The 16457-nt window shown below is 43.0% G+C and overlaps 1 protein-coding gene across 1 annotated transcript in view; it reads right to left on the minus strand.

The window, feature by feature from the left end:
- Positions 1–555: 555 nt before the first annotated feature.
- The window catches only part of LOC139469889 (uncharacterized), a 90172-nt gene continuing 74270 nt past the window's right edge, over positions 556–16457 (minus strand). Inside the window, exons 5-12 of the mRNA XM_071252214.1 lie at positions 15778–15942; positions 11342–11460; positions 10580–10761; positions 8205–8358; positions 6634–6690; positions 4685–6206; positions 3242–3333; positions 556–1788 (exon numbers count right to left, since the gene is read on the minus strand). Coding sequence (XP_071108315.1) covers positions 1670–1788; positions 3242–3333; positions 4685–6206; positions 6634–6690; positions 8205–8358; positions 10580–10761; positions 11342–11460; positions 15778–15942 — 2410 coding nt within the window. The 3' untranslated portion in view covers positions 556–1669. The remainder of the gene's footprint in view (positions 1789–3241; positions 3334–4684; positions 6207–6633; positions 6691–8204; positions 8359–10579; positions 10762–11341; positions 11461–15777; positions 15943–16457) is intronic.

The following is a 16457-nucleotide window of genomic DNA, read 5'->3' on the forward strand; positions in this document are numbered from 1 at the left end:
TCACTAGACAGGAGTGTGTATGTACATCCATGGACTGACTGCCTCAGTGTAACACTAGACAGAGTGTGTATGTACATCCATGGACTGAGTGCCACAGTGTAACATTAGACAGGAGTGTGTATGTACATCCATGTACTGTTTTCCACAGTGTAACACTAGACAGGAGTGTGTATGTACATCCATGGACGGACTGCCTCAGTGTAACACTAGACAGGAGTGTGTATGTACATCCATGGACTGACTGCCTCAGTGTAACACTAGACAGGAGTGTGTATGTACATCCATGGACTGACTGCCTCAGTGTAACACTAGACAGGAGTGTGTATGTACATCCATGGACTGACTGCCACACTAGACAGGAGTGTGTATGTACATCCATGGACTGACTGCCACAGTTTAACACTAGACAGGAGTGTGTATGTACATCCATGGACTGACTGCCTCAGTGTAACATTAGACAGGAGTGTGTATGTACATCCATGGACTGACTGCCACAGTGTAACACTAGACAAGAGTGTGTATGTACATCCATGGACTGACTGCCTCAGTGTAACACTAGACTGGAGTGTGTATGAACATCCATGGAATGACTGCCTCAGTGTAACACTAGACTGGAGTGTGTATGTACATCCATGGACTGACTATCACAGTGTAACACTAGACAGGAGTGTGTATGTACATCCATGGACTGACTGCCACACTAGACAGGAGTGTGTATGTACATCCATGGACTGACTTCCACAGTGTGACACTAGACAGGATGTGTATGTACATCCATGGACTGACTGCCACACTAGACAGGAGCGTGTATGTACATTAAATGCCTGATACAGTCATAATACACTATGATACCCTTGTGACACAAATGATACTCATATGTATGTTACCCATGTGAATAACTATTCTACCCATTTGATTACTATCTTACCCATGTGATATACTATCTTACCCATGTGATACACTATGTTACCATTGGGATATAAGATGTAACCTGTGTGATACAATATCTTACCCATAGTGATATACTGTTGCCCATGCGATACACTATGTTACCCATGTGATACAGTATGTTACCCATGTGATATACTATGCTACTCATGTGATACAATATGTTACCCGTGTGATATATCATGTTACCCATGTGATAAACTATGTTACCCATGTGATAAACTATGTTACCCATGTGATATACCATGTTACACATGTGATAAACTATGTTACCTATGTGATTTTGATGTTACTCATGGTGATACAGTATGTTACCCATGTTGTATACTATGTTACCTATGTGATACAATATGTTACCCGCGTGATACAGTATGTTACCCATGTGATATAATATGTTACCTATGTGATACAATATGTTACCCATGTGATACAGTATGTTACCCATGTGATTCAGTTCTCTTTTCTCCATCAGTTTTGGGGCAACGTTTACTTTCCTGTGATTGATCATCCTCTTTATAACGCTGAAAGCTGCCTATCTGGCTTCCCCGTTGACCTCGTTGTACTATGAAGCTAGCATCTGAAATTACACTCTGAGCTTCTTCCATGGCTTGAGCCTCGAAATAATTAACCACTTTTCTCAGCGTATCTGATGCGTCTTCAGCTCATCTGCCATAACGTCCGAGCTCTTTTTGTTTGTTTTCTTCAGATTTTGTGCAGTCAACTAGGATATCCGTCTGTTGGTAAGTCTGAAAACTGTCTGGTCGAACAACAGATCCACCAGTTCGAAGATAGTCAATACACTGGCACCAACAAATAAACCCATGGATCCGCCAATGTCACCTGTGGAATAAAATATAGCACAATATCATACACGTGGACGGCTTCACTGTGCACTCTGGCCCTGACGAACATTGGGGATGACTCTGAGAACATGACATTCTACCCACAATGGTCATGCCACACTCAGCAGCCATTGTGGTCATCTGATCCCCCATGTTAGTTCTGGCTGCGTTGAACAATCTCAGCATATTGAACACTTCATTGTAAATAATATTTGTTTGTTTCTTGTTTAACGCCACACTCTGCAATATTCCAGCTATATGACGGCGGTCTGTAAAATAATCGAGTGTGGACCAGGCAATCCAGTGATTGATATCATAAGCATCGATTCACACAATCGGATTACGATGACATACATCCACCAAGTCACCCGATCCCGTTAGTCGCCTCTTACGACAAGCACAGTCGCCTTTTACGGCAAGCATGGGTTGCTGAAGACCTATTCTTCACAGGTCTGTAAATAATGAGTGAGTGAGTGAGTGTGGTTTTACGCCGCTTTTAGCAATATTCCAGCAATATCACGGCGGGGGACACCAGAAATGGGCCTCACACATTGTACCCATGTCGGGAATCGAACCCGGTTCTTCGGCGTGACGAGCGAACGCTTTAACCACTAGGCTACCCGACCGCCCCTGTAAATAATGTATTAGCGATATAGTCAAATAATATGACTTAACGGCGCTGGCAATAGTACTTTTGGTATGTCACTGCGAGTTGGCTTGAAGTCCAAAGAGATGTGTGCGGTAGATGTTTTTTTCGTGATTGTTATTAAGGGATCAGTAAAATTGTTAGTTTTTATATCTACCCTATTTCATAAGTATTATGGATGAAGTTGGAACATTAGTGCCCCAGTCGGGTAAAGTGCCAAAAAGTGCCGTGCCGGAGTTGCACCCCTTAGGGGTGCCAGGAACTTGTGATTACGGGTTAGAATCCAAGATGCGCACTGATTATGTTTCTAGGTTTGTCAGCACCTCACATGTGCTTGTGTCTTTGTCTAAAGCAGTAAACATCTAAGACCTGCATTGATTCAGGTTTTACTCCAACATCAACGTGACATGCTATGTGGTATAACTGTAACATTGTTCAAACCCGCGTTTAGGGGGCACGGGTGGCCCAGTCGTCTAAGGCGGCGCGATTCGCTGTGTAGAGTTGCGTCCCTTGGGTACGCCAGAAATGTATGATTAGGGGTTCGAATCCCGGTTCGCCCCGATTATGTTTCTAGGTTTGTCAGCACCATACCCTTGCTCGTAGGTTTCACCCAAGTGGTAAACGTCTGAGACCTGCATCACTTCGGACTCTCCTCCCACATTAAGCTGACAAGCCGTGATATAACTGGAATACTGTTTAAAGCGGCGTTAAACCCAACTCACTCACTGAAACCGGCGATTAAGCAAACTCAGTCACTTATAAACTCACTGAATTATTTGTCACACAAATTATATTTCCTACTTACATAACAGGGAAAACATGTCGTATGCAACCTGTTGGGTGATCTGTTCGTAACTTCGCTCGCGGTAAAATATATCCAACTGCAGGAAGTTTTCTCTGAAAAAAATACAGAATCGGTCACATTTACAAACAAATAATGCTACACAGCACAGATATAAAGATCCATTGATGATACTGTGACACTTGATAATACTGTAACATGTGATACTGGATAATACTGTAATATGTGATACTTGATTATACTGTGACACTGGATAATACTGTAACATTTGATACTTGATTATACTGTGACACTTGATAATACTGTAACATGTGATACTTGATTATACTGTGACACTTGATAATACTGTAACATGTGATACTGGATAATACTGTAACATGGGATGTTTGATCATATTGTGACACTTGATAATACTGTAACATATGAAAGTTGATAAAAGTGTAACTTGTGATACTGGATAATACTGTAGCATTGACACTAGATGATACTGTAACATGTTATACATGATAATTCTTAACATGTGATATTTGATCATACTGTCGCGTGTGACGGTTGATAACCTGCAACATGTAATACTTGCTACTACTGTAACGTGATAATAAATAAATACTGTAACATGGAGAGATATAGATCCCCGCCGGATGGACCTTGCATCAACACACTTGTCTGTGTCAGCATCCCTGCACCAACCACCACCGAGAATCTGCAGTTTGAAAACCAACACAACTTCCTATTTTGAAGGTTCGATCCCCAGCCGCGTCATACCAAAAGACGTTAAAAGATGGTACTTGTTGTTACCCTGTCTGGCGCTCGGCATTAAAGGGCTAAAACAAGGACTGGTCGGCTCGGTGTCAGTATACTGTGTCTGAGTGGGGTATTCATGTTAAACTGCGGCATGGTATCTCAGTGAGCTAGCACTATAAATCGGCATCAGTCCGGACTAGTACAAGCAGCCACACACACAAACACACGTACATGCACGTCGCTATATAAGTGCAATAATCTTGGACGCGACGTTAAACCCCATTTGACCTGACCTCACCTCACCTCAATTGAGGCAAGGTGAAATGGGGTATAACGTCGCTCTCAAGACTATTGCAGTTATATAACGAAGCACATGCATGTGTGTGCGTGCGTGTGCGTGTGTGTCTACCTGTACTTGAACGGTTTTACAGAACTAGCCAACTCAGATACCATGCTGCAGTTTATCATGGATACTCCGCTCAGACAGGATACCGACTCAAAACCGACCAGTCCTGGTTTTATTCCCTTAATGACGAGCGCTAGGCAGGGTAACAACAAGTAACATCTTTAAACGCCTTTTGGTATGACACGGCCAGAGGATCGACACACCAACCTTCCGCTCTATCCACTAAGCCACGGAGGCCGTCAGTTCATTTGAACCTTCGGTTTAGCCAATATGGCATCCTAGCATTATGAACTTACTGTATGAACTTGGAGTCGACCTTGCTGGAATGAAGATATGCCGTCATAAGCTCCATGAGATCTTCCAGACTCTTCAAGAAGGTGCTGTCAGCGGTGCCGACTAGGAACCGGAAGTCAAAGGCACTCCTGTATTCCATGTAGGTTGCCTCAATTTCTTCAGCTACATCAGATATATTTTGCAAGAAACGCGTCATTTGTTTATATTCATAATATTTTGTCATATCTTCGTCATTTAGGATTGAACTCCAGATATCTGTTGTTGATTGGATCAAATCTAACCAACCATCGTACACATTCTGACCACGTGACCTTACTTCTTGAAAAAATATTTTCATGCTGCTGATTCCCTCGTATATAATAGGAGCAGTCAAAACACGGGCCACTTCCAACTTTGTGATGTTTCCATATGTAAAATAATTATTTGCGAGGCCTAATCCGCCATCCAAGTTATTAATAATTGATGATTTTAACGAATTTAACGAAAACTTCAAACTTGCAACGTTGTCTATCATTTCTTTCACATGTGTCGTAAATGATCGATGATATGCTTCAAATGTCTCAATGCGCCCTCTCAGAGTCCGGAGAGGGTAATCTATAGATTCGAAGTAGAACGTTGCTTTACTGAAGTAATAAGTTCTTCCACGATACATAAAGTTAATATTCGTAAGGTGAAGTTCGGTCATATTAAGCGTGTTGGTGTAATAAGCTGTATCAGCCAGATCGACATATCTTAGCAGGGCGTCTTTGAATTTGAGAATATCCTTGCCCACTCTTCCGCTGTATTTGACTGCGTAGGGGGAGTAGAGGAGTGACTGACGAAGGAGGACGTGGGGGCCGATGTAGATGTTGTCGTCCCTGCTCTCATTACGGTACCGGTACCTGAACACTGGACTAGCGTTAAAGTACGCGTCGTACAATTGGGTGTAGTTATCATAAGCTCTGTCTGCTAGATCTATACGCCCCCCTAGTTCATTCAGAGTCAGAATATGAAGGGCCTGTCTTACTTCCGGGGATGATATAGACGAGTTGGCAAGCTGCTTGATTTTGGATTCAATCTGGTAGGCGAATTCTTGAAACCCCATGGCGAGATAGTTGAATGTCCTTTCTTCCATTGCTTGCCTTACTCTCATGAAGTTCTTTTGGACGATGTATTCCTGCCAGCTGTACAGATACATCTTCGCATCCCAAGACGCCAGCGTGTCGTTCAAGATGGAGGAGAGGATCTGTTCCTGTTCTATAATGTTTGTCTCTACTTCTTCAAACATCACCTTCTTCAAGATGTTCAATCGTTCCTGTACGTCACTTTCCATTGAATTGAATTTGTCGAACTGGGAGAGGTCCATTCGACTAGTTGTCTCCCTTGCTTCCATGAACCGCCTCTGAAGGTTCTCAACACCGGACGATAGGAGTTTGTCGGTGGCGTACACTGACGTGGTGGCGAAGGAGATGGTTGGGTCGAAGATGAGGAAGAAGCAGGGGATGGGACAGCCACATTCTCGTCTGACCTTCACCTTCACATCGCCTGCAACAGTAACAGTGCGCAACGTAAGAAGCGCCAACACGTGTCATGACGAGACTGACAGAGAAAACTTAAAAGGGTCTATATAATCAAGGTCAGACCCCATTTATCCTTTCCGTGTTTTCAGACCCAGTTTGGACCAACAGAAACTTGATTGGCAAAGATTGATCTGATAACCTAAGAATTCACTATAAGAAAACAACGTGAATGAAAATTGAAGCGAAAGTTACAAATGCACAAACGCAGGTTCTGAAACTACTGTTTCTTGACGTAAATTGACGTAGCTGTGGATAACTAGAGAAAACACAACAAAGGGACATAAAAAGTAAATATCGATCATTGAACGTTCAGTGGCGTTTATTGTATCCGTTTCGTATTTTGATGCATCAACACAACGACAATGTGGTTCCAACCCATTCTTTCTACTTACCAATAATCTTATCATAGCAGGAGTAAAATTGTTCCAGGGTGCAGATCGGTGGTGTGTCTGTAACAGAAATAAGACACACTGTATCAGTCAAACACCCAACAAGTTGATATTTAACCGAAGGTATGCACGTCGTATCAGTCATACATTACATCAATCATCCGCTACCGACCTAATGCCATCTTCCCGAGGCAAGGGAATTTACTGACTGTAAAAGTCCGGTTGAAACTGGACTTATGCAGTCAGTTTAACCCTTGCCTCGGGAAGATGACCTAATGCAAACCAAAGCATAAATTACCATAAGTTATGACTTCAGAAGATGCTAGAAACATCTATCCAAATCTATTGTTTCGTTCCAGTCTAACGTAATCATGTTCTCTTCTTCTCTGATGTGATGATGAACTTTTTGTTTCAATGTGTACCGTATATATTCACAGCTCAAGTGCACGCCCAACATCTCTGCTCATTGCCAGGAATAATTTAACAGATGATGCTATATATCTCACATTCATACCACACCATCCATGGGGACTACATGACTATCATGTTCATCAATCGCCACAGTCACATTCACCATCAGCTGAACTTACCACTTATGGGTTTAGCCTAAAGGGCTGACCACATATCTGTAATGTATTTGCATAACTCGACATTTATATTTGATATATATAATGGCGTCATATTCAAGTTTAAACGTTGATAAAGTTTGACAAACAAAGATGTAATCATCTTCCCGAGGCAAGGGAGTTAACTGACTATTAAAGTCCAGTTTCTACCTGCTGGACTAACGAGTCTATGCATAGTCCAATCAAAGTTACAGAAACAAATCGACATCCGGTTTATAAACTGTTGTGCAAATTTCTGTCGATTGCAGGATTTGCAAAGCATGTGTACCGCTAACTCGGCGACAACAGATATTTTCCATTTTTTTTCATGTTTTTATGCAAGGTGCTCACGTGATTTGATCCACTTTGCGAAGTAATACTATGACAATATAGATCTTGATGATCGATCAGATCGTCCTGACTGGGCCCCGCCATTTTGTTTGAAACAAATGCAAGAGATATATCAGAGGTGGAATCTGATTGGTCAGTAGGAGAGGCATAGAAGGGACATAACTCGTTATAGCCACTGGTGGCGCTACCTTCGAATCCAGAAATTCCGGTCTTGTTTGGCAAGAGTTGAAACTGGACTTTCACAGTCAGTTAACGCCCTTGCCTCGGGAAGATGAGATGTAATATCAAATATCTGATCAACTCTCTGTCTATGTTTCACATTCAACGATTTCGTATATTTTCTCAACTCACCATCTGCTTAACAATCAACGATTTCTCCTTTTTCTCAACTCGCCATCTATGTTTCACATTCAACGATTTCGTAAATTTTCTCAACTCACCATTTACCTAACAATCACCGATTTCTCCTATTTCTCAACTCGCCATCTATGTTTCACGTTTAACGATTACGTATATTTTCTGAACTCACCACCTGCTTAACAATCAACGATTTCTCCTATTTCCCAACTCACCATCTATGTCTCACATTCAACGATTTCTTATACTTTCTCAGCTCACCATCGACGTTCGGCATGTAGTGATGACGACATCCACACTCCTCATCCAGGATCTTTGTCATGCAGGTCAGCTGACAGGCGTCAGTGGAGTACATGTTGTAGTATTCCGACTCGGCAACGCCACAGTCGCCGTGGGGCTTCGGGAGGTTCTTTATCTGCGGAGGGATCACACATGTACACACCCGTCACGCATGGTCAGGGTGCCTTTGTACAAAACAACCCTGGCGCTACGACTGTCGTAAGTCTATGTTAAGGTATGGGAGTTACGATCACCTCAGCGCTAAGATCGCTTTGTACAACGCCACCCCGAATCACCAAGTGTGTAAGACAATAAGGTGAGATGAGGTGAAATGGGGTTTAACGTCGCGTCCAAGACTTTTGAAGAGCGACGTGCACAGGAGTGTTTATGGCTGCTTGCACTATTCCGGACTGATGCCGATTTATAGTGCTAGCCCACTGAGATACTTGCCGAAGTTTAACATGAATGCCCCACTCAGACACAGTATACTGACTCAGAGCCGATTAATCCTTGTTTTAGCTCAATAATGCCGAGCGCCAGGTAGGGTAACAGCAAATACCATCTTTTAACGTCTTTTAGTATGACGCGACCGGGATTCAAAACCCTCTCCTGGGCGACGCTCTACCACTACCGCTCTACCACTATGCTAGAAGTCTGACAAGAATGAGATTCAGTCATTGTACCGTATTGGGAATAGAACCCGGGATTCGGCGTGACGAGGGATCGCTCTAACCACTAGGCCACCCCACCGTATATATCACATCTGCACATTTTATTCAAATACTAATGGAAAAAAAGTAGCAGTGCTTCATATAAAGTAGCGAAAATGGACGGTATTAAACATAACAACATGATATTTGGTCATTCGTCTGATCAATGTTTCATCATAGCAAATTCGTAGACAAAACCCATACCTGGTACAAGGATAAGGTCAATTAACTCAATTAACAATATCAATATCGGGTGATATTGAAGACACCAGATGACTGAAAACAGTCTTGTGATTTGGCCATCTGAGATGGCGTTACCGGGTGGTTCTGCTCCTGTCGTAGGGTTCGATCCATCTTATCCCAGACATGTTCTATGGGAGAGAAGTCTGGAGAAACAGCCTGACATGGCAGTACAGCAATGCTATGCTGCCTCACAAAGTCTGTTACAGCATGTGCGGGCATTATCCTGCTGCAACGTGACGTTACGTCCCTGTATTTGCACTGAGGGTAGAACATGATCTCCAACGGTAGCGTACGCCATAAACAATGATGAGTTGTGTTCTCCCATGAGTTTGTGGTGCCACCGAATACCATTACACTTCCACCCAAAAACCCACGACGTTGATTAACGCCAGCATCACTGAAACGTTCTTCTGGACGCTTGTAGACTCTTGCACGACCATCAGAGCTATTCAGATGAGCTGAACTCATTCATCAAGAGTACACTGTCCCAGTCTTGTCGTCTAAACCTCAGATGTTGTCTGCACCAAGCTGAAGGTAACATGGAAGCACAATTGGGCGTATCGGTGGACGTCATGGCCAGATGTGCTCCTCAACAGCTCTGCGTACAGTTCTGTCACTTAGAGACCGACCAAACAAATTCAGGCTCATACTTTTAAATAACAAAAATATTTGGTTTTGTAGCTATAGCTGAAAAAATATCTATTCTCGATACAAAACCCCAGCCCCCAGAATATGAAGTATTCTGTCCCTTGTTGGCCTTAACCCCAAAATCGTCAGAGCTTGTAATGTGGCAGTTGGGTATCCATTTTGTAGACGTACCAACCGAATTTGGTTGTCTTGACGTGACGTCACACGTGGACGACCTGCTCATGGCAAGTCGTGAGTGTTGCCCTGCAGATAACGTCTCCAATGAGATGATACTGTGTTTTTAACGGAACATTGAAATGTCTGGCAACTGCGTTTTGCGCATTCCTGTTTACAGCATACCCACTGCGCGTTGACGTTGATTTTCAGCAAGCCGAGGCGTTGCGTTAGCGTTATGACTATATATTGAAAGTACATTATTTAATTTCAGAATAAAAATATTTTGATTGATTTTTATATGAAGCACTGTTACCTTTTCATAAATAATGTCCATAATTGCTTAGACAATTCGTCATAAACCGAAACAAAATGAATATATACGATGTCAAAAAGTATCTTCTTTATATGCGTGTTCATCAGCACATACAATATATATACAGTTACGCACGAATGGGAACTATACTATACAAAAGAAGTTAAAGAAATCACGATTCTTTCATAGTACTTTCATAGTACTATAGTGAATCTGTCGTGGCATAACTTCTTTTGAGTAGCATATGTCCAAGTTGAATGTGAAACGTGAAACATCCACATACATACCGAGACCAACTGGATTCCGATGAAGGCGTGGGAGCCAGTGGGAATAGCAAGGCCAAGCTCGTGCACTTTAGGGAACTCTTTTCTGTCGTGTAGTAGCAACTTAACACCAGCTGCGTCATGCGGTCCCGGCATGTATTCATACTGCTCCACGTTCAACGTCAGTTTCAGGCCATAGTCGGAGCCTGTGGGTAGAACACTCTCAGTTCAACATTCACCACTGGTACGTAAACTTTATTCTTTAGGTCATGAATCGGGTACCCCTGGAAATCTTTCCTTTAAAAGTGAATGAGTATGTTGGGTTTTACGCCAGTTTTGGCAATTTTTCAGCAACATCATGACGGTGACACCAGAGGTGGGCTTCACACATTGTACCTATATGAGGGAGAACCCGGGCCTTCGGCGTGACGAGCGACCACTGTTACCACTAGACTACCCCTTCTCTTTAAGAATCCATCTCAGGGAGGGTCATGTACATATGATGTATGTATACAGTTCGTGTGCAAACATAAACACGATCTTCAGTAAGCATGTTTATATGTAGTTCAGCAGTTGGAGGGGATCATCTCGATGATTAATCAATTAATTCCATGGTAAACCCTTTAGACATGGCTAGTCAGTAATTATGTTATGTTAGTCTCTGTATTTTCCATGCAGTTTGCAACTGGTTGACACATTTACCTCAGCTCTACCGTTCAACCAGCATATCGTAGAACGGCTACAGTGACTGCCAGACTTGCCTGCTGAAGTGACCACCAGACATACCTGCTGAAGTGACCATCAAGGGGTCGTCGTCTGCAGCGTTGAAGGAGTAGCACACGCCGTGGTCAGTGAATACCTGCGTGAAGTTTTCTGCAGAGCAACTCTTGTCCTGCCACTCACAGCTGGAAACACACAAGGAAGTAGAATGTCACACGTACACCAGCATAAACATTATCACTCAGATGTACCACAAGGTTGTTCCACACTGGTGTTGCCTCGAGTTGCACTGCTGACAGCCAGTGTGTGGCATTCTGTCAACGGCCCCGGCACATATGAATGTATAAATATTAATTGTCAATGAAAGATAATAACCAGTCTGACTAAGTTGGGTTCAACGCCGCTTTTAACAGTATTCCAGTTATATCACGGTGTGTCAGCTTAATGTGGGAGGAAGGCCCGGAATGATGCAGGTCTCAGACGTTTACCACTTCGGTGAAACCCACGAGCACGGGTATGTTGCTGACAAACCTAGAAACATAATCGGGGCGAAACGGGATTCGAACCCACAATCATAGGCTTCTGGCGTGCCCAAGGGACGCAACTCTGCACAGCGAATCTCGGCAACCCGTGCCCCCTCATAACCAGTCTGCATTATCCACAGAAACATATAAGGTCAAAGTAGCTGTGAAAAATATATGCATGGACCACTGTGAATCATTGATGACACCAGGTGTTCGCTCAAAAGGTAACATGTCCTACCGATAGCACGTTATCATATTGCGAGGCCGAAATACAGCTAGTCTTCCATAGGTATCATCATTCAGCATTCACTGCCATAATGGTAAGCATTTACATTATTGCTGAAACACTTACTAGGCTGCACGAGCACAAGTGAACACCGCTTATTTCTATCGAAGAAACCCAGCCATCATCTGCCCCTCTGCTTTGTGGGGGACCGTGCTGATAGTCCCTTGCTGATGTTCCGCCATGACAGTAACATCGACATTACAGCACGTCATGATGGCAGGATCCGCTATTACATGTTTGTAATGATAAATAACGTCATTGTTAGTCTGACGCCCATATCGTGTTCTGACAAATCACCTTGGCTACTGAAGCAGCGCTGACCCCATGGTAGTACCCAGACAGTGTTTACGACATAACATAATGAGGCCACATACATATATATATCGTAAATGATTCGGCGATAGTCTAGCTACAAGCCGTTAGCTCCTCTAAGTCATACACTTGAGCCCTGATACACAACCGTTTACCAATATCTGTCATAACGGCCATGGCATCAGCATCTCTGAGATGCAGCTGTGGTAGGCTAGGATCAACCTCGGACCCTCTAATCACACAGCAGGGATGTTATCAACTCTGTAGGAATTAGGGTTATTGACCTCTGGATGAAATCTCTGATTCCCCGGCAATATAATCTGCCCACTCAGTAATTATGAAGCAAATGGACCAATTGATCAACCAGTACATTAATTTTAATCCTTTATTGCAATCATCCTATGTGTGATAAACGACTGGGATTCGTCCCATCATATTCGATTCTTATAGATACGAGCTGGACATCGTTTCATATCTTGGCAGGTCTGAAAGTCTTAGTTGCGTATGTGGTCTATGGTGAGTGTGTTGCTTTTTTAACGCCTCTTTTCATAATATTCCAGTTATATCAGGGCCTTGGAGGAATGTCCGAAGTCAGACGTTTACCACTTTGGTGAAACCCACGAGCACGGGTATGGTGCTGACAAACCTAGAAACATAATCGGGGCGAACCGTGATTCGAACCCACAATCAAAGGTTTCTGGTGTGCCCAAGGGATGTAACTCTGCACAGTGAATTCGGGGCTCCTGGCAACTGGGCCACCCGTGCCCGCTGTTCTATGGCATGTATATGATATGTGTCTATGTATTGGGTTGTGTACCGGTCTGGTGTACCTATATACACATATGTTCTCTCATCCCCGATAGTCCAGGGTTTTATATATCTATTCCATTATGATAAACCCATGCGGCACCAAAGCTTCTTTTTGAGTTCATTTCGAATGACACGACGCTACAAAATGTCAACCAATCAAATTACACGATATTAATAACATGAGTCAGTATAGAGGAAGTACACAACTCGTGTTGTAATATAGTATGTACCATAACAAATACATCTAGAGACGCCTGGTTGAATGATTACTACCCTCGCCCTTGACCCAAGAAAACATCTTTTCGAGCCAGAAGTTAATTCTGATTCGTAGTAAATGTATCGTGGGCTCGAACGAGGCCGCTGGTTTGAGTTAGTGAGTATGGTTTTACGCCGCTTTTAGCAGCATTCCAGCAATATCACGGCGGGGGACACCAGAAATGGGCTTCACACATTGTACCCATGTCGGGAATCGAACCCGGGTCTTCGGCGTGACGAGCGAACGCTTTAACCACTAGGCTACCCGACCGCCCCTTCCGCTGGTTTGAACTTTGGTCATTTCCTGATCCTCGTTAACAAGAGCCATTTTGATACGTTGAGTTCAAGTTTATCATCACAGAAATTCTGTGCTTGGTTAGTGATACGGGAAACGGAGATCATGACGTCACAGCGCCTTGGCGGCGCATGGGTCGATGGTATGTATGTCATACTGGAATTTTGTGTGTATATATTCTCCATGTATACATATTCACTATGTACGTATTAAGATCCCAGGTAGAATAGGTCTTCAGCAACCCATTCTTGCTGTAAAAGGCGACTATGCTTGTCATAAGAGGCGACTAACGGGGTGGGGGGTCTGGCTCGCTGACTTGGTTGATGCATGTCATGGTATTCCAATTGCGTAGATCAAAATTAATGATGTCAGTTACTGGATTGTCTGGTTTAGACTCGATTATTTACAGACCGCCGTCATATTGCTGGAATGTTGCTGAGAGCGGCGTTAAACAACAAACAAACAACCATGTATGCATTCTCCGACTCCATGTATTCTCTGTGCAAATATTCTCCGTGTATGCGAATTCTCTGTGTATGTATTCTCTGGCTGCATGTATTCGTTCGCCATGTAGTCTCCGACTAAATTTATTATCTGTGCATGTATTCTCAGTGTATGTATTCTGTAACTCCATGTATTCTCAGTGTATGTATTCTGTATTCTCAGTGTATGTATTCTGTGGCTCCATGTGTTCTCAGTGTATGTATTCTGTGGCTCCATGTATTCTCAGTGTATGTATTCTGCAGCTCCATATATTCTCAGTGTATGTATTCTGTAACTCCATGTATTCTCAGTGTATGTATTCTGTATTCTCAGTGTATGTATTCTGTGGCTCCATGTGTTCTCAGTGTATGTATTCTGTGGCTCCATGTATTCTCAGTGTATGTATTCTGCAGCTCCATATATTCTCAGTGTATGTATTCTGTGGCTCCATGTATTCTCAGTGTATGTATTCTGTGGCTGCATGTATTCTCAGTGTATGTATTCTGTGACTCCATGTATTCTCAGTGTATGTATTCTGTGGCTCCATGTATTCTCAGTGTATGTATTCTGTGGCTCCATGTATTCTCAGTGTATGTATTCTGTGGCTCCATGTATTCTCAGTGTATGTATTCTGTGGCTGCATGTATTTTCAGTGTATGTATTCTGTGGCTCCATGTATTCTCAGTGTATGTATTCTGTGGCTGCATGTATTCTCAGTGTATGTATTCTGTGGCTCCATGTATTCTCAGTGTATGTATTCTGTGGCTCCATGTATTCTCAGTGTATGTATTCTGTGGCTGCATGTATTCTCAGTGTATGTATTCTGTGGCTCCATGTATTCTCAGTGTATGTATTCTGTGGCTCCATGTATTCTCAGTGTATGTATTCTGTAGCTCCATGTATTCTCAGTGTATGTATTCTGTGGCTCCATGTATTCTCAGTGTATGTATTCTGTGGCTGCATGTATTTTCAGTGTATGTATTCTGTGGCTCCATGTATTCTCAGTGTATGTATTCTGTGGCTCCATGTATTTTCAGTGTATGTATTCTGTGGCTCCATGTATTCTCAGTGTATGTATTCTGTGGCTCCATGTATTCTCAGTGTATGTATTCTGTGGCTGCATGTATTCTCAGTGTATGTATTCTGTGGCTCCATGTATTCTCAGTGTATGTATTCTGTGGCTGCATGTATTCTCAGTGTATGTATTCTGTGGCTCCATGTATTCTCAGTGTGTGTATTCAGTGGCTCCATGTATTCTCAGTGTGTGTATTCTGTGGCTCCATGTATTCTCAGTGTATGTATTCTGTGGCTCCATGTATTCTCAGTGTATGTATTCTGTGGCTCCATGTATTCTCAGTGTATGTATTCTGTGGCTCCATGTATTCTCAGTGTATTATTATGTGGCTGCATGTATTCTCAGTGTATGTATTCTGTCTGTGGCTGCATGTATTCTCAGTGTATGTATTCTGTGGCTGCATGTATTCTCAGCGTTAGTATTCTGTGGCTCGAAGAATTCATTCAGCAAGAGTGTACCCACGCGACAATCAGGTCCTCCCTTCTGTGTGCCGCCCTCTCATACAGGTCGTCGAGGGTGATGTTGGAGGCGTTGTAGGCCATCAGTTGGCTGGCGTTAAAGTCATGTGACTTGGTGTACATCTCTTCTATCAGGCGGTACCGTCCTGCCTCCGTGGCGGCCGTTGCTCTGCAAACAATATGCCAAAATGAGAGAGAGGCTGTATGCCATTTTAAGCAGTATTCTAGCAATATCACGACTGGGGACACCAGATAGGGTTCATATTGAACACATGTGGGGAATCGAACCCGGCCTTAGGCGAGACAAGTTAACGCTTTAACTACTCGGCTACCCTACCCCATGACTGAATAGATACACAGTGCCTGTGTCCAGGTCAGAATGGGTCCCCAGGACTCCAAGTCTGCCTCTAGAGCTGACTGAAATGAAAACTTGAGTTCATGCTGAGTTAATTCTCTCAACTCACTGAGTTGTCGTAACTTTGAATGATCTATTTATTTCATTGCTGCTGTATCAATTACAGTGTAATTACTGTCAATAACTAAACGGTCTAATGACATATGTGATTGGTACGCAAATATTCTCATGAGATTGAAAACCCATTTCTATTTGAAATAAATACGTAAGGGCATATGCGTTGGCCAACATGATAGGCGAAACAACTGTAATGTCACTATCCCATTGGA

This window comes from Haliotis cracherodii, unplaced genomic scaffold (assembly GCF_022045235.1).
Source record: "Haliotis cracherodii isolate W230 unplaced genomic scaffold, xgHalCrac1.p SCAF_1, whole genome shotgun sequence".
In the NCBI taxonomy this organism is placed as follows: domain Eukaryota; kingdom Metazoa; phylum Mollusca; class Gastropoda; order Lepetellida; family Haliotidae; genus Haliotis; species Haliotis cracherodii.